This window comes from Crotalus tigris, unplaced genomic scaffold (assembly GCF_016545835.1).
Source record: "Crotalus tigris isolate CLP2741 ecotype Arizona unplaced genomic scaffold, ASM1654583v1 scf7180000018468.2839379, whole genome shotgun sequence".
NCBI classification, from domain to species: domain Eukaryota; kingdom Metazoa; phylum Chordata; class Lepidosauria; order Squamata; family Viperidae; genus Crotalus; species Crotalus tigris.
In genome coordinates, this window is record NW_024097024.1 from 2,282,070 (window position 1) to 2,305,779 (window position 23,710).

General features: G+C 38.3%; 1 protein-coding gene across 4 annotated transcripts in view; it reads left to right on the forward strand.

Annotated features, from left to right (window-relative positions):
• ATRNL1 (attractin like 1) overlaps positions 1-23,710 on the forward strand; it is a 523,512-nt gene that overhangs the window by 21,780 nt on the left and 478,022 nt on the right. For all 4 annotated transcript variants that reach the window (XM_039352770.1, XM_039352769.1, XM_039352768.1 and 1 more), the window contains exons 2-5: positions 16,739-16,822; positions 17,905-18,018; positions 19,081-19,209; positions 20,414-20,622. In XM_039352770.1, coding sequence (XP_039208704.1) covers positions 16,739-16,822; positions 17,905-18,018; positions 19,081-19,209; positions 20,414-20,622 — 536 coding nt within the window. The remainder of the gene's footprint in view (positions 1-16,738; positions 16,823-17,904; positions 18,019-19,080; positions 19,210-20,413; positions 20,623-23,710) is intronic.

Genomic DNA, 23,710 nt, shown 5'->3' on the forward strand with positions numbered 1-23,710 from the left:
GAATCATAAAAAGAAAAAGCAACTTCCAGTCTTCTTTTCAACAGTCATAATTAAGCTCATTATGCCTCCTCCCTCTTTAATACTATAAAAATTCCTACAATCCCTTTTTAAATCCTTTTCATCAAATCCATAAATCATTACTTCATTTTTTTCCATTTTCAGCAAAAAAATCCATAAAAGGTTTCAAGTGTTTTATAAAAGTAGCTGTTTTATCTCTGACCAAAGGTAAGTTTTGCCATTTTTGCCATTTCTATCATCTTCACAATTCATTCTTCCATTGTGGCAATTTTAGTATTCCTCTATTGCTGTGCATATAATATTACTGCAGTCACCATATATAAAATTTCTTCCATGAGACTTTTCTAATGGGCTATTCATATATCCCAATAAAAAAAATTGTCATTTTTTTCTCAGTGTTAATTTTTTTGTATCTTTGTATGAATTTTTATCTCAATATTAATCTTTTTCACAACTCCACTACCAAGCATGGTAAAAATGTCTCTTCTTGCTTTTCACATTTTCAGCATTGATTTTGAAGTGCCTTTATACTTCTTTGTTAATTACACTTGAGTCATATACCAATGGAGTGCCATTTTATAAAAATTCTCTCTTAAATTTAACATATAATTTCACCCCATTTCACCCCATTTAACCATATTCCACGTATCCATCTGTATAACATAGTCAAAATTCATGGCTCATTTTTTCATGTAATCCTTCATTTGTTTCTCTCCCATTTAGAATCTTAAGAAAAGTTTACACATTTTTGCAATAACATGTTCATCATTTGTACATAATTCAATGTCAAATTCTGTCTTATGTTGTTCAGTTCCATGTACCTTTTTGTCAGTATTAAATTTTTCTCTTTATTGTTCTCTTGATTCCATCTTAAGAACTCAATTTTGGGGGCTTCTGGCTTTTGGTGGGTAAAATAACCAGCAGAGTTTAGTCTTCAATTTATTCTGAAACTCTCATATTGGCATTGATCAAATCAATACAGAATTGTTCAGCTACTGCCCATTCCTGGGGTCTGCATCCAGCATTCAATATATGTGCTCTGTTTTGCTACAAAAGCTGAGTTTTAAGCATTAAAAATACTTAACACATTATATTATAGTTACATAACTACTTTGGCTGGTGTACAATTGTTAACCTAACCTAACATAAAATAATAGATGCATATGAAAGAAAGTCCTTGTGATTTCTCATGTGCATATACTGTTTATACAGATGAGAATGTTAACATGCGTATTTTAATAACTTAGTATTAAGAGAGAATACACAACTACTTTAGACATACTGTTAACGGCTTTAAAAAAAAGTTTTATTTTCCCCATTCCAGGATTTATTTCTTGCATGCTATGAAGAATGTGGGTGAAACCTAAAAGGCTAGTATCTTAATGATATGATAGTTTAAGCAAGCATGTGGAAAGCCATACTCAGCTTCTTTCTTAAAAAGTAACATTTGTGTGTCCTTTTAATACAGGCATGTCAAACTGCTGGCCCATGGGTCGGATGCGTCACACCAAAACCGCCAAAAGTCGTGATACGTCGCGTGATGTCACGTGACGTTGCGAGTTTGACATTCCTGTATATAACATAGTACTATGGAAAAGAACAGTACATTGGAATGTGATTTGGAGCCATTTTTCAGTAGTTTTAACTTGCTACAGGTGAAAATAGATGGCACTAATTTGCCTTGTTCAAAATGTTCATTAAGCCACACATTTGATAAAGTATAAAACTCTGCTAGACATAAAAAATGCTGTAAGAATTAAATAGTATAAATGGGAAACTATGTGCCTAAATGAATTCTTAATATCCATCTAAATCTTGTTTCTGAATGGTACACAGATTTAAAAGTATTGCTTGTGACAATCATACTAATAGCTACGCTCAATCTTAATAGTGTATTTTTAATGTGGCTATCCTTTCCTACCATTGTGACTGAAAATATTGCTGCAATACTGACCTTGTTAGAAACTTACTTTGCTACATTATTTATTTATTTTTATTTATTTATTTATTAAAATTTATAGACCGCCCCACTCCCGCAGGACTCCGGGCGGCTAACAATAAAAACACAACATAACTTAACAAAACAAACAATACAATAACATTCATCCAGGGGTCAGATTTTATAAACCCCAGGCCTGCCAAAAAAGCCAGGTTTTAAGCAGCTTGCAGAAAACCAACAGGGTGGGAGCGGTCCTAATCTCCAGGGGGAGCTGGTTCCAAGACGTGGGCACCATCACAGAGAAAGCCCTCCCCCGCGGCCCCGCCAAATGGCACTGCTTGGCCGATGGGACCTGAAGGAGGCCCAGCCTGTGGGATCTAACCGGACGAAGGGAACTATGAGGTAGTAGGCGGTCTCGCAAATAGCCTGGCCCTGAGCCATATAGAGCTTTAAAGGTAATAACCAACACCTTGAATTGGACCCGGAGACCAATAGGCAACCAGTGCAGCTCACGGAGGATAGGTGTAGCGTGGGTGTACCGAGGAACACCCACTATCACTCGCGTGGCTGCATTCTGGACCAACTGTAGTCTCCGAATACTTTTCAAGGGTAGCCCCATGTAGAGTGCGTTGCAGTAGTCCAGGGCGTGAGGTGACAAGGGCATGAGTGACTGTAAGGAGAGCCTCCCGGTCCAGGTAGGGTCGCAACTGGTGCAACAGACGAACTTGTGCAAAGGTCCTCCCAGCCACAGCCATCAAATGATGTTCCAATTTCAGCTGTGGATCAAGGAGGACACCCAAGTTGCGAACCCGCTCCGAAGGGGGTATATTTTCCCCTGCTAGAGTCAACACTGGACAGTTAACATGATCCTTGGGAGGCAACATCCAAAGCCACTTGGTCTTGTCAGGATTGAGCCTGAGTCTGTTAACCCCCATCCAGACCCTCACGGCTTCAAGGCAACGGCCCATCACATCAGCCGCTTCACTGAGAGAGCTCGAGGAAGAGATATATAGCTGGGTATCATCAGCATACTGATGAAACCTCACCCCGTGCTGTCTGATGATCTCACCCAGCGGCTTCATGTAAATGTTAAATAGGGGGGAGAGGACCGACTCTGGCGGCACCCCGCATTCAAGGGGCCTCGGGGTTGACCTCTGCCCCCCCACCAGTACCGATTGCGACCGGCCAGAGAGGTAGGAGGAGAACCACTGTAAAACGGTGCCTTCCACTCCCACCCCTCCAAGTCGTCGCAAAAGGATACCATGATCGATGGTATCAAAATCCGCTGGGAGGTCAAGTAGCACCAAGACAGAGGAATAACTCCTGTCTCGGGCCCACCAGAGATCATCCATCAGCGCGACCAAAGCAGTTTCTGTGCTGAAGCCGGGCCTGAAGCCAGATTGAAAAGGGTCTAGGTAATCCGCTTCATCCAGAGATTTTACCCCTTTTTAACAACAGAGATTTTTTTGCCTGAATATGTAATGAAGTATTAACTTCATAGTTATTAATTTTAATTAGTTAATACAAAAAATGAGAAGAAAAATGAAAGGATTGTTTATATATTGCTTTTTATAGCTAGCTAGTTATTTATGCATGATATGTAACTGATACTGTTGATGACAGACTAATGAGGTAAATAATATATTGTTTTAAGTCTTATACATTTTATTTTAGCTATTGTTTTTGCCACTTTGAAAAGTAATCTTGCCTAAAGGAGAACTGCAGCAACTATCCCTGTAATCATAGGAGCATGCACAGCTATCATTATCTGTTTGACCAGTTGTTTGCAATTTTTCAATTATGAGGATGAATGTAGAAAATTCTTGAGATCTGTGAAGTACATTTACTGACTTCGGGTGAAATCAAAGTAAAAGTTGAGATTTAATTTTTTATTTTAGAGATACAAGACGTATTTAATTATCTCCAAGGACCACTTAAAATTAAAATTCCTCATTCATTATTTAGATCCTGAACTGTGATTAGTGGAGTATGCTTGAGTGGGCTAATATACACATTATTAGTGTGCTCCGTTTTGGTAGTTGGTTAAAAGAAGCAATATCTATAAATCTCTGGAAAAATAATAGGAAAGAGAAGAGAAAAACTAGCATCAAGATGGCCTCAGTTACAATGGCAATGGGTTGGAAGACCTGAAAGACCAGGTTAGGGGCAGATTGTCATGAAGAAATCTTATCTATGTGATTGCTAAAAGTTGATGGCACAATCAATCAGTCTCTTATGTGCATCAACATACCCTAAATTGCCTAGATGCAGTTTCTGGAAGTGGATAAACTGGAAAAATACCACTTCCAGAGCAAAACATGTAAAGTTGTTCTCTGCAGCTGGATGATGAAAGACATACAGTGACCTATGGACATCTATTCTGAAAACACTATCCTCATGTAATGAAACTGTCTGCGCTTGGTCAGTGACAAATCAAGCAGGTATACATGTTTTCATTTTTTAAAGAACCTTCTCACTTTTATCAAGCAGCCCCACCCATTTTTAGTGATTCAATTCCAAAGGAACCATTCTTCCTCATTTTTCTCCCCCAATTTTTTTTGCCACCCACGGCTAAAGAGGTGAGATGGGAGACAATGAGTAGTGGTCCTGCCTTTCACTGTAAGTAACATTCAAAGCAGAGCGAGAAGGAGAGCAGACTGCATGCATGCCTCTACCAAGAAGAATGAGAATAGCACTGCTACTTCAACCAGATCCAAGCTGCATGTGGAGAAGCAGTTTACTTTTGTGGGGGTGTATGTATGTGTGATAAGCAACTGCTTCATTGGGATGCTGCTTTGCCTGCAATATTACACATATGGCTGTGGGGCAGAGGAAACACTTCTACAAATGTCAACGTTGTGCTAAAGGGCATGTTCCATATAGTTCATAGGTCAAAAACCCAATTACCTTTTTTTCTCCACTTGACTGGAACCAATGAATGGCAGGAGAGATGTGGGAGACTACAGAAATCATACAGCTGTCAACAGAAAATCTCACTCTTCTGTAAATTGGGTCTTTTGGGTGGTAGGAGAACTGGTGTCCCAAAGATCTACATCTTCTCTTCTACCTCCTTCCCCTGCCATTCATGCATTAGCAAGGGAAGTGAACACGAAGGCTGCATGTCAGTCAGGGCTTTCCTGCTCAAAGGCAAATGGCCTGAATTGCTTCAGGTGGCCTTTAGAAGCAGGCAATGGTCACCTGAGACTATTTTGAAAAACTTTGCTGCAGATTGATACTACAAGATGGTTTGTGCTGACAGAAGTGAAAAAATATTGCTTATTCAGCAAGAAGCTACAGATAGAGCCTGCCTTCATAGGTAGCTGGAGATGAATTGAGGATGTTCATGTCCTCAACATGAAGTTAATGAGTGATATTTGAATTATCTATTCATTTGAAGCAGCGTGGATATTAATTGATGATTTTTTTTAAAAAAATAAAAAAATGGATTTTTAAAATTTAAATTGGATTTTTTTTATTTTTATCAAATTTATTTTAATAAAATGCTTTTGGAGTAAAATTCTATCTAAATATAGTTTTCTATTTAAGATACATTAATAATTTAATTTATTCAGCATGAAATGGAGCTTAGTTATGTAGCATGAGGTTGTATATTCTGCAATGTTTATATTTTTGGTAAACTCATTCAATGAATCCAAGCTTTGCAAACTGAGATAACATGCACTGCATTGATGCATTCACACAATTTCACAGTAACCATGAGATAAATCATAAAACAGGAATATTCTTTTATCCCATTGTTTTGCAAATATATGTACACTACAAACTGTATGATTGTTTGAAGAAAAATGCATCTGTACCAGGCTGTTTTAGTTAAATAAAAGAACTTGAGTATTTCTCCAACTATTGTGTTTTCCCAAAAGTAAGACTTGGTCTTATATTATTTTTGCCTCCAAAAGAGGCAATAGATCTTATTTTGGGGGGATATCTTATATTTTTTGTGACACCTGTCTTGCCTCGTGTGGCGGCACTAACAGCCCTGTCCAGCAGGTGCCTGCATGGCTGCCAGCCCACTTCTGCGGCCGCTCGTAGGAGGCTGTGCAGCACATCGCACTGCTTCCACTCCGCTGGAGATCTTTTTTTTTTTTTGCAAGCAGTTGGAAGGTCTGACTGAAGTTTTTTTAGTCCCACAAACTCCGTTTCCCTGCAGCAGGAGAGAAACGTGCCAGAGCTGGAAAGCAGGTTAGTGAAGAAATGCTTTCAGGAAGAGAGAGTAGCTGCGCTGTGATGCGCCAAACTCTACAATAATGCTGGGAGGAGAAGCGGTAGGAAACAGGGCTGCCATTTCCAGAACGGAGAAGGGAGATGTGGGGCGATGCAGGGCAGCAAATAAGTGCTCTTCTTTGCACTGCATCGCTATGCAGAGCTGCTCCCCTACCCATTCTACGTTATCTCCAGTGGCAGCGACAAGAGGGCTAGCAGAGGGAGGTGGCAGGGGAGGCTTGTGCTGGCCAGTCACAGCGCAAGCCACAGGAGAGTTGGTGGAGAAGGAGGTAGCAGCAAAGCGTGAAGAAAGCCCCTCCAGCAGAGAACAGTGGCAGTGGAGCCTTTTGCCGTCACTCCCCCCCCAGCTCCGAAATGGTGGAGGGAGACAGCCTATCCCACCCATCCTCCGTAGCATGGTAGTCCGGCTCGGAAGGAGAGTGAAAGGGAAGGTTGCCAAGCAAGGAATGGCCAGATTGGGGGCGGGCTTGAAGTAAGCGGGTGTGGGGCATGTGGGGCATCTCCACCCCTCCCCCACCTGCCTTGCCTCATGGTGGCAGCGGTGCAACACACACACTCTCCTGCCCCATTGTGGCAGTGAGGTGGGACGGAGTGGGCAGGGTCCTAACTAGGACTTATTTGGGGGTAGGGCTTATATTGGGTCCACCCCCAAAAATCAGGGTAGGTTTTATTTTCGGGGAAACATGGTATGTGTGATTAACCTATTAACCAGAAATCAGTTCTGATATCGCTGTTTTACTAACCTGACAGCTTATTATTCTAAATAGGAAACCTTCATTTTGTTTGCAAATAATAATAAAGATTCTAACTACCAGCAAGAACGAGTCCTTACATTTAAAGAGCACCTGTCATTTCAGATCCATCATGGCAGCACCTGTTAGCGGGCATCCACTCACCTGCTGCCCGCCATGTCCCTCACCTTGTTGTGTCACTGCCGCATCACCAGCCGTCCCGTTAAAGTGAATGGGACTGTTGGTGAGTCAACAGTGGGTCAGAGGAGGAGCTGCTGCAGGACAGAGATGACAGTTGCTCTTTAAAAATTATGATTTAAATTGAGTTGATTTAAATCAAATCCACCCTGATTTGAAGTGCTTGGATGAATAGAAGAGTATCTTTTTCTTTTTTTCTTTTTGACAGCTTATAAAATTCAGTTTGCATACAGTCTGGAAGTGTGAAAAAATATGCGGCTCTGAAGGATCTTTGGAAAAATCTATTTCAGTACAGTTGTTTCTTTATTTGAAAAAATACTGATAATCCTTTAGTTCAGGACATTAGGGTTTATGTTACTCTAATGAATTTGATTTGCAATAGATTGAAGTATTGCTTGCACAGCATGTAATGTGTTTAAAAATATTATCTTAAGCTCATTGGCTGCTACTTTAGGCAGCTTTTATACATTTACAGTTCATAGATCTCTCAATGATTTATACTCATGTTGTCTGAAAACTGCACTGACCAGTATCATACAATAGGAAGAAACTCATACTATCTTCTGAGTTTTGAGGATGATTCATAATTATAAAAATGTAAAGCATTCAGGGAATTAAAGATAAGTCTTGCTGAATTCCCTTGTAATTTTCCTAGAAACATCAGAGAAGATATTTGCCATAGCTTTCTTATGAAATATTTTACAAATTTCGCAATGTTCATAGGGATTTTCTGGTAGTCTGTCATCCGAGTATTAACCAGGTTTGACCTTCTTAACTTTTTTCAGCTCAGAAAGGCTATAAGATAGTTGCTAGTTAGTTAGATTACAACTATAGTTTTTTTCTTTTTTACTTTGCAGTAATAAATAATCATATACTTAATTTTATCAGTTTATTTAAAATCAGAAGGCACCAATATGAGGAGTTTACCATACTATTTATATATACACATTATTTATATGTGTGATTCAGCTTCCAGCATTTTTCTGCATCAATTATTATGCTGCATTAATCCATAATTGATTGTTGTTTGTGGTCAGTTTTCACTGATAAAAACATCATTTTGCTGACATTTTCTGTTTACAAAGTGCTGCAGATATATTTCAAAGTTTCAGTTTGACATCATAAAATGAGACATCCTGTCTCAGTTTTCTCTGATTTGAAACAAAATTCCATCATTAACAAGATATAGTCTAGGACAGTGGTTCTCAACCTTTGGGTCGGGACCCCACTTGGGGTCGAACGACCATTTCACGGGGGTCGCCAAACAACGCAGTCCGCCATTTTTTCCCCTTTTCCTTAGCTGTGCTACTCCCTTTTATTCTATTGGCTTTTGAAAGCCAATAGAATAGACTCTCTTGAATAGAGTCTAATTCTATTGGCTTTCAAAAGCCAATAGGAATTGTCCAGGCTGTCTCTGCCCTGCTGAGCCCGCCAAAAGTCCCATTCTGCAAACGGTGCTGCAAGTTGTCTGCAGCGAAGGCAAGCTTTCTGGAAGTTTCCACCCCTCCCTGCTGAGCAACTACTAAAAATGTAAGTAAAAGAGGGCCAGGGGTGGGAGGTGGGAGGCCGGCGGGCGCAGGGAGAGTTGCTGGCGTGCGTGGGGCCCGGCGGGTGTCTTACCTCCCTTGGGCTGGGCCAGCTGGTGGCCCAGCCGGTGGTTGGCCTGCGCCGTCTCTACCACTTGCCAGCTACACCTCAGCCGGCGCAGGGGGTGGCACCATGCATGCACAGCACTCCCGGGCAGGGAAAGTCCTCGATTTACGACCGGTTGTGTAGTCCTCGACTTACAACCGGTTGGGGGTCGCGGCATTAAAAAGATTGAGAACCACTGGTCTAGGATATAGGAACCTATTGTAGCAATCAGTCTTAAAATAGTTTGTGCATGAAATCTTAGCCAAAAAAGAAAATGAGAGAAAGAGAGCAGGACACAGTTATCCATGCCCACATTTACATTCATGCTGAATTGGATTACTCTCAGCTAGATTGAATGTTTGGGAAATCTATAGATTACTGGAAGTTTTCATCCTCTAATTACAGGAACATAGTACCTTTAGAAATAAGAGGGCGATTCGGAAATAAACCTCCATTTGGTTATCAATGACAGACACTCGCAGATACAGAACTTTTATTATACGCATTAGAAAAGTACAACATGACATTACTTTTGACATAATCGCCATTCAAATTGAGGCACTTGTCATAACATCTTACAAAGTTTGAAATTCCTTCTGCAAAAAAAATCTCCCACCTGCGAATGAAGCCACCCTGTAACAGCATCATGAACCCATTCAGTGTGTTTTGTGCTCAGAAAGGAGTTTTGGTACCCAACCAGCACAGAACTTGCGGTATCCCAAGTTTTCTGTCACTATCCTGTACAAAACAGTCTGAGAAGTTTGGGGAAAGTGTAAGGAAAATGCAGATATCATGAACCAATGGACTTCATGGACCTTTTTGTCAATTTCCTGCATGAGTTCATCACTGACTATAGGTGGTGGCCGCTTCTTGCCTCATTGTGCACGTCAAAACGTCCATCTTTAAACATGCGACACCATTGACCTACGACACCTTCACTCATCATGTTTGGTCCATAAACATTACACAGTTCGTGCTGAATTGCGGCTGCCGAAAGTTTTTTCGCACATAGGAATCGTATTACTGCATGTACTTCACATTTGGCAGGATTTTCTATGGCAGGGTTCTCTTTCAATTGATCTAGCGGACAAATCAACTGCAACACAACCTTCTCCTTCCACTCCTCACGCCTACTGAACTGCACACGACGTCATAGGACGAGCATCGCAATCCCTGCCTATTTCTTGCACATGCTCAAACGGAGGTTTATTTCTGAATTGCCCTCTTAGTATTTAGCAATAGCATTTAGGCTTATGTACCGCCCCATAGCACTTGGGAAAATGCAGAAAAAAGAGAAAGAAAAAAAAGTAGAAATATAATAAAGAAAAAGAGAAGAAATATATAAAGAAGCCACTTTACACTTTCATCGGAAGAAGTATAAACAATTTTAGTAGTTGTCATTTTTATTTAAATATTTATTTAGTAAATAGCCATAACACTTAGACTTATATATTGCTTCCTAGTGCTTGATAGCACTCTCTAAGCGATTCACAGAGTCAGCATATTTCCCCAACAATCTGGGTCCTCATTTTACCGACCTTGGAAGGATAGAAGACTCAGTCAACCGGTGAGGATCAAACTTCTGGCAGTGAGCTGAATAACCTGCAATACTGCATTCTAACTACTGCTCCACCACAGTCCCTAAATGACATATTGTGACGTTCTGACAAGCAAAGTCAATGGAGAAGCCAGATTCATTTAATAATCATGTTACTAAATTAACAACTTCAGTGATTCATTTAACAACTGTGACAAGAAAGGTAACAAAATTTCACTTAACAACTGTCTTGCTTAAAAACAGAAATTTTGGGCTCACTGTGGTTGTAAGTTGAGGACTACTTGTAAATTGGCTTTTATTTGAAACAGCTGAAGCATAGTAAGATGATAAGCACAATAAGAGTTTTTTTGATGATAGCTCATAGAGACTATGACAAAATTAATTCCCAAATCATAAATATATTCTGTAGTTGTCGTTACACCCATTGAATAATGGTAAGAAGAAAGCCATGTTAGTCTATGACATAAATGTCAGTTTTTATCAAAAGACTTACGGGTAGTCCATTTGTTCAGTGACCAGTTAAAATTATAGCAGCACTGAAAAAGTGTCTTACAGTTTGTCCTCACATATACAACCATTGCAGCATCTCTGTGGTTATGTGATCATTTGTGACCTTCCCAGCTGCTTCTGACAAGCAAGTTCAGTTGGGAAGCTGGCAGGGAAAGTCGCAAATTATGATCATGTGATGTCTCGTTTAATGACTGTGTCATTAAATTCATATGCACTTATGTGATGTCTCATTTAATGACCTACACTGCTTAACAGTGAATTTTCCAGTGCCAATTTTGGTTGTAAATTGAGGAGTACTAGTATAGTTTATTTGTTGAAGGGAAGATTCATGCATATTCTTGCTACTCATTCACACTGGAATTTCTGTTTTATTGTTTTGAATGAGAACAGGGCTATTGTGAAAAACTTCTTTCTCTTTACCTTTCATTTCCCTTTTGAAAAAGTTCTTTTTTCTTTTGTCATTGCAATCTGTTTTCAGTTTCCATCCTTTCTTTGCAGCAGAATTACTGGGACATATTGAATGAATAGGGAACTATTTTATAAATGTGTTCATCTTTAGCATGCCAGAAGACCCTTTGCATCTTAATTTAAATGCATCTAATGCATTTTAATACATTAAAAATGTATTAGATTCTAGGTATTTAGTGCTTAATTCCCAAAGTTAAAGTTAGAAGCATTGAAATAATGTTGTTGCTATGGCATCCAAATAAAGCAAAATGGTTTTTTCCATTAGGAGAGACAAGCTATCTTGTCTAAGGTTGTTTCAGCTTTCTCTATTTGATTGAAAGAACAAATATAACATGTTCAGATAATATAGTAATTATAAAGCCACTGGCAAGTGGATGACTTAAAGCTATGCCATGCAAACAAAGGAACTTCTCTGCATGTTGCTCATGGCTATTTCATTTGAATGCCTTCCATAATCCTGCTGAGAATATAGCCAAATTAAATATTTTATATACATCATAATCTCCACACTTATTTTTTATTCCATGGTGTCGAAAGTTACATGCAAACGATAGATTTATACATTGTAGTTTATTTTCATTTGCCATCTATCTATATTTGCTTAAGGAGTAGGTATACTAAATAAACTGCTGCTACTTTAGTGTATGATATTGTTGCTCAAATAGTTCATAGAGTAATACAATCAGTTTGTTCTAAGCAGACAGTGTCCAAGAAATTGGGTTTTTGTAGAAGCTGTAAACAGCCATTCCTTCTTAGGTTACTGTGTGTAGTTGGTGCTTTCTTCAGAACATCAGTTTTGATTGCATAGAAACAGCAACGATTTTTAGATCCTATTAACAACTAAAATGATAACTAAAGTGTGACCGACTTCACTACATGGAAGTAGTGAAGAAATATAGAAAAAATAAACCACTGAGACATGTTCAGAAGAAATTCAAGTACCACAGGTAAGTAATATTTATTGAAGATAACAGAAAAAAAATGCTGTGAATTCACTGCCCTGAAAAGAAATAGTTTAAACCCTCTTTTCATTTTCCTTCTCCCACTGTATAATGGCCTCTTCTGTCAGTTGGCCTGTTTTCATCTACTTTTCATTTCCGCAACTATTCCATAACTGTTACGTTTTTAAATAGATTTTATCAGAATTATCTTTCACAAAGTAGAGCTCTTAGGAGTAGATTCATCTGATGCAATTTCCTTTCTTGTAGTCCTCTTTTTCACAGAACCTATAGAATGTAAAGTAGGAAGAAACATTGGAGATCTTCTAGTCCAGTGATTCTCAACCTGTGGGTTGCGACCCCATTTGGGGTTGAATGACCTTTTCATGGGGGTCGCGAAACAACGCAGTCCGCTATTTTTTCCCCTTTTCCTTAGCTGTGCTACTCCCTTTTATTCTATTGGCTTTTGAAAGCCAATAGAATAGACTCTCTTGAATAGAGTCTAATTCTATTGGCTTTCAAAAGCCAATAGGAATTGTCCAGGCTGTCTCTGCCCTGCTGAGCCCGCCAAAAGTCCCATTCTGCAAACGGTGCTGCAAGTTCTCTGCAGCGAAGGCAAGCTGTCTGGAAGTTTCCACCCCTCCCTGCTGAGCAACTACTAAAAATATAAATAAAAGAGGGCCAGGGGTGGGAGGTGGGAGGCCGGCGGGCGCAGGGAGGGTTGCTGGTGTGCGTGAGGCCCGGCGAGTGCCTTACCTCTCTTGGGCTGGGCGAGCTGGTGGCCCAGCTGGTGGTCGGCCTGCTCCGTCTCTGCCACTTGCCAGCTACGCCTCAGCCGGCGCAGGGGGTGGCACCATGCATGCGCGGCGCTCCTGGGCAGGGAAAGTCTTCGACTTACGACCGGTTGGGTAGTCCTCGGCTTACGACCGGGTTAGTCCCCGACTTACGACTGGTTGAGTAGTCCTCGACTTACGACCGGTTGGCAGGTCGCGGCATTAAAAAGGTTGAAAACCACTGTTCTAGTCCAATCTCCTGCCCTGTGCAGGAATCTAGTATCTCAGTGCTCCCAAGGGATAGTTATCCAGCCTTAGTGTTCTAGCCTTACCTTAGGCGGAAAACCAGCTGGGTAACCTTGGGCCATTCCCTCTCTCTCAGCCCTTGAAAGAATCAGACAATGACAAACCACTTCTGAAATTTGCAGGGACTTGTCCAGCAATTCCAGTAGTGACGACTGACTGAAAGACACACGCAAGTTTGCAATTTTAGAAAGACAGCCAAGTTTTTATAGGTATAGCAAGATAGCCTAGCTCAGTGATGGAGAACCTTTTAGAGACCAAGTGCCCAAACTGCAATCCAAAACCCACTTATGTATCCCCGGGTGCCGGGTGGGCATGGGCCATTGGGTGGGTGTGGCTTCGGTGGTCACGGTTGGCCACCTCAAATGTTGCTCGTGGGGAGGGATGCCTGTGGGGGCTGGGCAGGTTTGGGGGAGATTCAGGGGGTCTATGGCAGATGGGACGGTGGGCAGGAGGCTCATCCTGCGGAGTGAGGCAAGGCGGGGCAAGGCAGGGGTGCCATTGCTGCAAGGCGAGGCAGGGGCCGGGCTGGCTACTGCCTGGCACCATTGGCCCTGCATGCAGCGAGTTCATGGGGACCAACTGTGTCTGTCAGCAGCCACAGCATGCCGTCCTCTCGGTTTTGGCACAACGCGGCTGTTTGTTACCAGCAGCGGCCATTTGTCGCCTTGTGTGTCGCACCCAATGCCACGGCCATGAGGCCGCGGAACAAGCAGGGCGGAGGTAAGGAACCAGTATACTGGTTTCTTACCGCTGCCAGGCTTTTTTCGCGGCCTCATGGCAGTGGCATTGGGCAGGAGGCGGCAAACAGTTGGTTTCAGCGTGATGTGTCTGTTTGCCCCTGGCCACGGCCATTTGCTGCCTTGTGCGTCGCACCCAATGCTGCTGCCATGAGTCCACGGAACAAGCCAGGTGGAGGTAAAGAACCAGTATACTGGTTTCTTACCGCCACCTGGCTTGTTCCATGGCCTTATGGTAGCGGCATTGGGCAGGAGGCGGCAAATGGCCGGTTTTGGTGTGATGCGGTTGTTTGCTGCCTCATGTGTTGCGCCCAATGCCGCTGTAATGCAGCTTGGCTGAAAGCGGTGTGGAACAAGTGGGGCAGGTTCCCCCCTCACCTGCCCATTCAGTTACAGCTTTGGTGGCTCTGTAGGCAGAGCTGCAAAGTTCTCGTCTCTGACAGAGAAGAAAACTTAGTAGCTCTGCCTACAGAGCCACCAAAGCAGCAGGTGGAGCGCTGGAGGCTGAAGTGGGCAGGCGGGCCATTGGCAAGAGCAACGTCTGAGCAGAAAGCAGCTTCGGAATAAGTGGGGCAGGTAAGGAAAAAAATCCTTGCTCCTCCCAGAAATTGCCTTTCTTTCCTTACCTGACTCCCAACCCTGTGCCATTTCTCCTTCGTGATCCGCTGCCGCCGCTGCGTGCGAAGAAATAAACGAAGGGGTTTTTTGGGGGGGAAAAGGTAAATCAATCTTTCACAAGAAGTTGGAATTGATTGACCCATTGCCCATATTTCTTGTATTATTTTAATCAGATGTGATCTGATTAAGAAGCAGAAATCAGTACTTCTCACAGGCCTTCTATCCTTTCCTTAACATCTTTGCCTATAGTTGATGAAATATTACCATCTTGCATCAATTTCAATTGATTATATACATGTCCCCCCTAATAAATTTTGCTTTTTTTCAAATGCTGTTTGACACAAATAATTTCCTTAGGAAAATGGATTATAATACTTTTAAATTAACGAAGTTGATGCCAGAGTTTAGTTTTGCCCTATGAAGAAGCTATGCCAATACCTTAGCTTCAAATAATTTGAGCGTTTATACTTTGGTCCTTCGAGAACAGAAAAAATATCTGAGCGTACAGAGGGCAAGGGAAAAATTTGATATTTGGGCATTTTATTTTCAAACTGATTATAAAAATAAGGAGTCTAAAATAAAAATTAATAAATATTTTTAAAGGCCTTGATAGGATAACAGCCTAATTAATAATAATAATAGTAATAACAATAACAACAACAACAATAATAATAATAATAATAATAATTGCACAAACTGATTACAAGCAGCGGCATGACAAAGTAGCAACAATGGTGCATTGGAAGATCTGCAAAAAATATCATTTGCCTGTAAGCAAAAACTGGTGGGATCATAAAATAGAGAAAGTCATAGAAAATGATAAAATTAAACTGCTCTGGGACTTCAGAATTCAAACAGACAAGCACCTGCAACATAACACCCCAGACTTAACAATTGTCGATAAGAAAGACAAAAAAGTCTGGATAGTGGATGTGGCAGTGCCTGGAGATAGCAGAATAGAAGAGAAAGAACTGGAGAAGATAACAAAATACAAAGACCTACAAATAGAAATAGAAAGACTGTGGCAAAAGCAAGCAAGGGTAGTACCAATAGTCATAGGCTCCTTGGGTGCAATCCCAAAACAACTGGAGCACCACTTGAACACCATTGGCATTGACAAATTCGCTATTAGTCAGTTGCAAAAGGCGGCCTTATTAGGAACTGCTTCCATCCTGCGACGATATTTGTAATACCATCAAACATCCACATCTGCCTATCCCAGGTCCTGGGTAAGGACTCGATAGGTAGACAAAAATGCCAAATCCAGTCTGAACATCTGGCTGACTGTGCGATGATCAATAATAATAATAATAATAATAATAATAATAATAATAATAATAATAGTAAAGTTGGAAGGTACCTTGGAGGTCATTTAGTCCAACCCCTTGCTCAGGCAGGAAACCCTACACCATTTCGGATAGTTATCACCATTGGGTAGTTAAGCTTGTTGGTTTTGTGAATGTCCAAGGCGTTTCTGTTCTCACATGTACTTCTGCATTATAATTAAATGACAAGCTAGCAAATTACATTGAAGCTATGATGTGCAAATGAAGTCTATGTAAATTAATTTTTGGTTCAATGTGTTCTGAAGATTTTGAAAATAAAAGTTGAAAAGAAGTTCATTCTATTTTTTTAATTTTCAAGGGTTTTATTATATAATAAATATTTTGCAGGTCATTTGAGTTATTTATTTTGCATTTTTATTTTATATCTGGAATTGTTTTTATGAATTATATACATTGCTTATCTATGAGTTCTTCCTATAGAACCTTTTCCCCAGTTGCAGTATTTACCTGCTTTGAAAACTAAACTTGAGCATAAGTTTAATCATTACACTGGGTGGTATCAATACCTTATTATCATACTGCAGGACAGTTTAGCACACTTGTATGCAACTGAATGCATGCAAATATGTATGTAAATATTAATGAGTGAGAAAAGATAGGAATATTAGTTCAGTTCAAACACAATTTTATATAAAATTCTTCTTTTAAACTCCATTCAAATTGTAATATTTTTGTATGTAGTTTGAAAGGAAAAATAGCTTTAAAAACTAACTTTTTTTTGTAGGTTAACTGAATCTTCTGGATATTTAACAGATGGACCAATAAATTATAAATACAAAACTAAATGTACATGGTTAATTGAAGGATAGTAAGTATATTTTTAATTAATGTTGATTCTACATTGTAGCTCTTAAGAGATATTTGACAAAGTTATATGTAAAAAAATGTTGGAGTTTGCTATAATTGGTTGCAAAGATTTTACCAACTTTTGATGATTTTCTAAAGAACTCTGGATACACCAGTTAAATTTCAGGAAAAAAATGAGAAATTTACTGTTGAGAACTAAATATGAAATGCAGACAAGGAATATATGACTACTTCTATTTCCACAGAAGCACTATAGTTGATGGTCATATCTACCCACTCACTACCTGTGAGCTTAACTGGCTGCACAAATGGACCTACAAAGTTAGTTGCCATGAAAAATGTCCAGCAATGCCTGATACTGGGAATTATTAGTTTGTCCTACCTGCTGTTGCATAATACAAACTCTTTTTGGCCTGATAATAGCCTAAAAGTGTCTGATGTCAATATATAGTTTGTTCATATCTTTGGCTTTCATATTAATCGATATAGAAGTTCCAAATAACAGAGATTGATTTTATTGCTGATAAGGTAAAGATATTTTGAAATTGGCATTCTTATAAATTAAAATAATACTAGTTTGAATGAGTGGATTATTCCTTTTTGATAATTTTCAGGCCATATTTGAATATCCAATGAATTGAGCTAAATTGTTTTATATAATAGCCTAATCACATTATCTATATTTTAAGCTACATTTTCTAAATTTAAGCATCAGGGCAAATGTGTCATAATAAATTATAGTTTGCTGTACAAGGTGAAGGAAAGAATGTAAGAGTAAAGAGACACATGTAGGTAAAGAGCCTGTTTCCAGACATTTCTATGTCTGAACCAGCAAATTTAATTCCACAGATTCAGCATATTGATTGGATTTTGTCATCTGCAAGTAAAATAAATGTCTAAAATGTATGTAATAGTTGTATACGCATACACGCACATATTACAATTTAAAAACTACATAATCATAAAATGGACAATGGCATTTGCATACAAATCTTGCCTTTAATCCTGTACTGCCATGTTTATATGTATATTTCATTATAAAATGTGCTATTTCCAAGTGCTTTTTCCTTTTTTCTCTTCTAGCCCTAATTCAGTTTTAAGATTAAGATTTAATCATTTTGCAACAGAATGTAGTTGGGATCATATGTATGTTTATGATGGAGATTCAATATATGCACCTTTAATAGCTGTATTTAGGTGAGTATTTAAGCTTAATAGCTTTTATTACAGTGTTATAAAATATGCATTAAATAGTTTTAGATGGGATTTCAATATGTAATTCCTCCTCTGTCGCCTTTTTAAAGATCCTTCTTTAAAGTATCCATTTCAGTATCCTCTACTTTGAATCATTTTTAGCAAACCCTGGTTTTCTTGCATGAAAGAAAGAAAGAAAGAAAGAAAGAAAGAAAGAAAGAAAGAAAGAAAGAAAGAAAGAGAAAGAACCAACCATTCTTTCTGTCACTTGGGATTGAGGGCAAACTCTTGTTTCTTCACCTCATTAAAAAATGAAAACAATTCACTTGTGAACTTATTAAAAATGGGTGAAGGAACAGGTTTATTGGTTGAAGATCCTTCAGAAGGAGATAGACAGTGCAGTAGGTCAGGAAAAAATTGCTACAGAGAACAAAAATGTAGCTGGAGGAAAAGGGAATTCTTTTCACAGTGTGCAACCAGAATAGAAATGAAGTATAGCAGGTGAACCAGACAGTGCTGCTATTGCAGCAAAATTAGAAAACATCATTTTGGATTTGTAGCAAGAAAACAATGTGGCCGTTGCTTTTTTCATGTCCTGGATACAGGTGGAGAAAAATATGGGATGTTCCCATTGAAAAAGACTTAGTGGCAACTTGCTTATATAGTTCACACTTAAGCCAATCTGTGCAAGAATTATGTCTACATTGTAAAGCTGAATCTTTGAAATCAAACATATATTTAAAAGTTGCTTCTATGCACCAATTTGAATTTTTAATTTTTAAAAAATGAAATATTGCCTTTATGCATTTTGACTATATTATTTTATGGCAATCATTTCTCTTATTTTAAACGGCATTACATGGAAATCAGACATTTTTTAAAAATTGAAATCATTTAGAAATTCGGACTAATTCAGTATGAGTATATGTGTTTTGTTTTATACACTACAATGGAATGCAATTTTGCAACGCTTCCAAATTATGCTAAGAACTCATGTGATTTGTTCAAATCCCCAGCTTTTCACTGTTTATTAATAATATATTACTCTTATTTAAAATTCTGCAGTGGACTTATAGTTCCAGAAGTGCATGGAAATGAAACTGTACCTGAAGTAGTAACTACATCTGGCTATGCACTGCTACACTTTTTTAGTGATGCTGCTTATAATCTAACAGGATTTAATATTTTTTACTCGTAAGTATTTCTTATCAATTATGTTTGTGTTAATTAATTGGCAGAAATGTATTTCTTTTTGTGAGACCTGGAGCTTAAAACATTTGAAGTAAGCTTATAAAAACTTGATTTTTGACAATAATATATGTAATGCACATACAGCTTTAAAAATGTTGATGAAGAGGAATTCCATCAATAGTCAAGAGTTCTTTAAAGCAGTGGTCCCCAACCTTTGTGGCTTGGCAGACCGGCTGCGAGTGAGAAGGGGAACTTGGCCTCAAAGTTTGGGGACCATTGCTTTAAAGAACTCTTGACTATTGATGGAATTCTTTGCATGAGTGGAGCTGAGTGAACATGTCTGCATCGGCCTGCCGCTTGCACTGCCTGGTTCCGAATACACTGTGGCCTGGAGGTTGGGGGCCCCTGCTTTAAAGAATACTTAATAATTACTGAGTTTAATGTATTTGTTATTGCAGGTAGTCCTTGTTTAACAATGGTAGTCAGTTGAAAATAGTGCCCTTGGCCCCCTGACTTTAAAATTTATGAAAACAAACTTCAAGTGAAAACTTTCTGATTTCTGATACTTTTTCTTCCATATTTACTTCTCGTGGAATATTTTGCTCTTTTTATGAAACTGAAAAGTGAGATTTTATTTATTTATATTTCATATTTCTTAACAGCCCATCTCTCTTGGAAATTACATATATTTGGCTTTTAGCATATTAAATGTAATTACTTTCATGCTTGTGTCTATGACTGATAAACAGAATGCTCCAAAAGGCCAAAATAGTTATCTTTTCTGTTTGATTCTTACCCCACATATTCATTATGTGAATATTATATTTTAGAAACTTAATACTAAAAATAATATGTTGGAAAATCAAACCTCTGTACTGATCCTACTTGTATTTCTTTTGCTACAGTGGGACAGAAATTCTTACAAAATCGGAATGATACAGAAGACTGTTTTTTCAACCCATTATTGTTCTTGACTTATTTCTTCTTCATAGATGAGCTTCAGTATGTAGTAGGCTAATAAAATGTTGTGGGAGAAGCATATAAATACAGCTGATGAACATCTTGTCACTGATTTCTGGTTTTGTTGCTTGGTAATTTTAAGTAGTCTGAAGGCTGCTGTTTGTAATTACGAGCTTACTTATATAAAACAAAAAAATAACTTGAACATGTAAATAATGACTATTTTTTCTGATATTGTTCATTATAGAATTAATTCATGTCCTAATAACTGCTCCGGGCATGGGAAATGCACAACTAGTGGCTCGATACCAAGCCAAGTCTATTGTGAGTGTGACAAGTATTGGAAAGGAGAAGCCTGTGATATCCCTTATTGTAAAGCTAATTGTGGAAGTCCTGATCACGGCTACTGTGATTTGACAGGAGAAAAACTCTGTGTCTGCAATGATAGTTGGCAAGGTAAGTTAACATCTTTGCTAAAATGTATTTCATGGTATGTGAAACATGTGAGGTTTATGTCTGTCCTCAAGCTGGGGGAGACTAAAATAGTAATGAATATACTACAGCTGATTCTTTGTTTAATTCACCTTCTCTTATTTGAAGGACTTCACTTCATCTGTAAATCATTATCTAAGAACATGCAAGCTCCTGGCTTTAAAACCTGATATACTTAGATGAACATTCCTTAGTTATATTGATGATTTATATGGGTATTCTGATTTAATAATTCTAGGAGAATTTTGTGAATATCCTGGCATTATAACAGAACTGTACAGCTGTAACAAGCTGTTTAGACCATTGAATCTATTCAAGATAGATAGATAGATAGATAGATAGATAGATAGATAGATAGATAGATAGATAGATAGATAGAATTCTTTATTGGCCAAGTGTGTTTGGACACAAAGAATTTATCTCTGGTGCATAAGCTCTCAGTGTACACACAAATAACAAAGTGATAGGTCATATAATCATAGATCAGAATTGTAATCATAATCATAAGTTACAACAAGTGATAATCATAGATACCAATAGGAGAAGGCAGTAGGCAAGATGAGAAAGATAAGAAAATAAGAAAGATGAGATGAGAAGGATAATAGCAATACAGCCTACTACATGGTTAAATATCTTAGGCCTAAGACAGTGCTGTGGAAATTAGGTGTTAGTAGAGTGATGGCATGGGGAAAAAAAACTATATTTGTGTATAATTGTTTTGGCATGCAATGCCCTGGAGCAGTATCCAGAGGGGAGAAGTTGAAACAGTTTATGTCCAGGATGTGAGGGATCTTAGATATTTTCTCAGCCCTCTTTCTGGTTTGTGCAGTATACAGATCCTCAAAGGAAGGCAGGCTGGTTGCAGTTGGTTTTTTTGCAGTTCTAACTATCCATTGAAGTCTGTACGTGTCCTGTTTAGATGCTGTGCCAAACCACACAGTTGATGAGGTATAAATGAGAGAATAGGAATCAAAATGAAAGCATCTCTGTCAGCTCACCACTTGCCTGGTTAATTGGTTCCCTATCTATGTGATAATATTGTTAACAACTTTTTTTAAAAAATATTTAGTTGGAATCTGTCTTCTGTAAGTTAAAATTTGCTATTACATGTCCTCTATAAAACAGATTTTGACCTTCTTATACATGATATTTAATCAGATATTTAAACAGTGCTGCAATGCCCCTCTCAGTCTCCTCAAGTCTTTATTTAATATTCCCAAATTCTTCAACCTTTCTTATTTTTTTAAATTGAATCTATTAACCTGTCCAGTTTGTTTGAATCCTTAAAATTTGTTCCTTGGAGTAAGAGAGAGAGAGTAATAAAGTTTGGATCTGAACAAAGTGGATCTAGTCAATTTCAAGATCTGAAGATTTTGCTTCTGTCAAAACAACCTAAAATTGCACTTATCTTTTTGTAGGCAAATCACATTGCTGATTTATGTTCCGTTTCTAATCTGCTGTTCAGAGGTCTTTTTCATAAGTTATAAAATTCACAAGTGAAGAATTTTCAGTTTTCTCTGATCAATTTTGTTGTTTCCAATCTAGTCCTATCAATATAATTTTATGGTTATTACTGTCTTCTATATCTTAGATGTCCCACCTACTTTTATGTTATTTGATAAACAATTCTTCTGCTTTTTCATTCAAATAAAATAATTGAATAATAGGGATCTCTTCCATCAAACCTTCAAACCTTGAGAAGCTGTTTAATACCTCAGTCCAGTATGATTATCAGCCAGTTATGCATGCATAACTTTTAAGCCAGCAATATTGCCATTTAATTATCATAATGACAGCCAACCTTAGCTAGCTCAGAATGTCATGGGTGCTTTGTCAGAAGCTTTACTGAATCATGCTACTGGATTCCATATTATGATATGAAAAGTTACTTTATTAAAAATTTAGTTCAGCAGACCTTGCTCTTGACTAATTCATGTTGAGTTATCACTAATCTTTAAAAACGCTTATATTTTTATGATCTGTTCTGGAATATTTATTGATATATTGCTTCTTTGATCATTCTTTTTTGATCTTAGAAACAATATTTCCTTTCCTCCAGTCTTCTGGCATTTCTCTTACTTGTTTCTGTCAAGTTTCAATCCTGTCACTTCATGCTTTTTCCCCAGTGTAACAAATACAAATACCTTGCTGAGGGAAAGGGCACACTAAAACAAAGTAGAAAAACAATGCAGAACAAGGCTTCTTGAATTCTTTCCAAGCCTTTTACCAATGGTGGCAAAGAAGATGTCTGTATTTTCTTTTGTGTAATGACGTAGTAGAGACTGCTTTGTCTACTGCTTAGAGTAGTTACATATGTGTTGCCTCTTGTATGGCTTTTACTGTTCTGTTACGTTGTGTCTGTATATTTTTGTCTATGTGCTGCCCTGGAAAGCATGAAACAGGCTTCATATACTCTGTTGTGAACCTATGGACAGGTTCACACAATAGAGTTTGGGTTTTGCTGAGCATGATCTTGAACTCAACAAAGAGGAGTTGTTTAAAGAGGATTCTAAAGAGGATCCATCACACAATGGATTCTAGATTTATAGACTTATAGGATTAACGGCTTGTATGGATAACGGTACAAAAGAGCCTTGGAAATGTAAACTGTGATGATGATAATCAGTTTCATGCTTTGGAAGGAAATGGTACTTTATATAACCAAGTGTAACTGGTTATATAAGCAGCTGGTTTTGCTTTTTAAGAATGTAAGAATTTTATATAATGTAGTGACATTTATTGAAGTTAAACAAGTTTGGAGTCTAGAGACCATAAAATACTATCTTGCCAACATTCATTACTGAATGAAAGCTCTGTTTCAATTAAAGGCTAGTGAAAATAAATTTGTAATTTTTTTCCTGTTCAGGTTTCTTTCTATGAAATCTATCCATGGATCCCAGGTTCAGAACCCCTGCTTTACGTAATTTATATCAATTCTCTTGGATAGGAAAGAATAACAAGAAATTGAGTTAGCTTTGCCTTTAATAGAAAAACATAAACTTTCAAGCATTCCTAATTGTGAACAGCTGAATGTCTATAGATTCCACATATA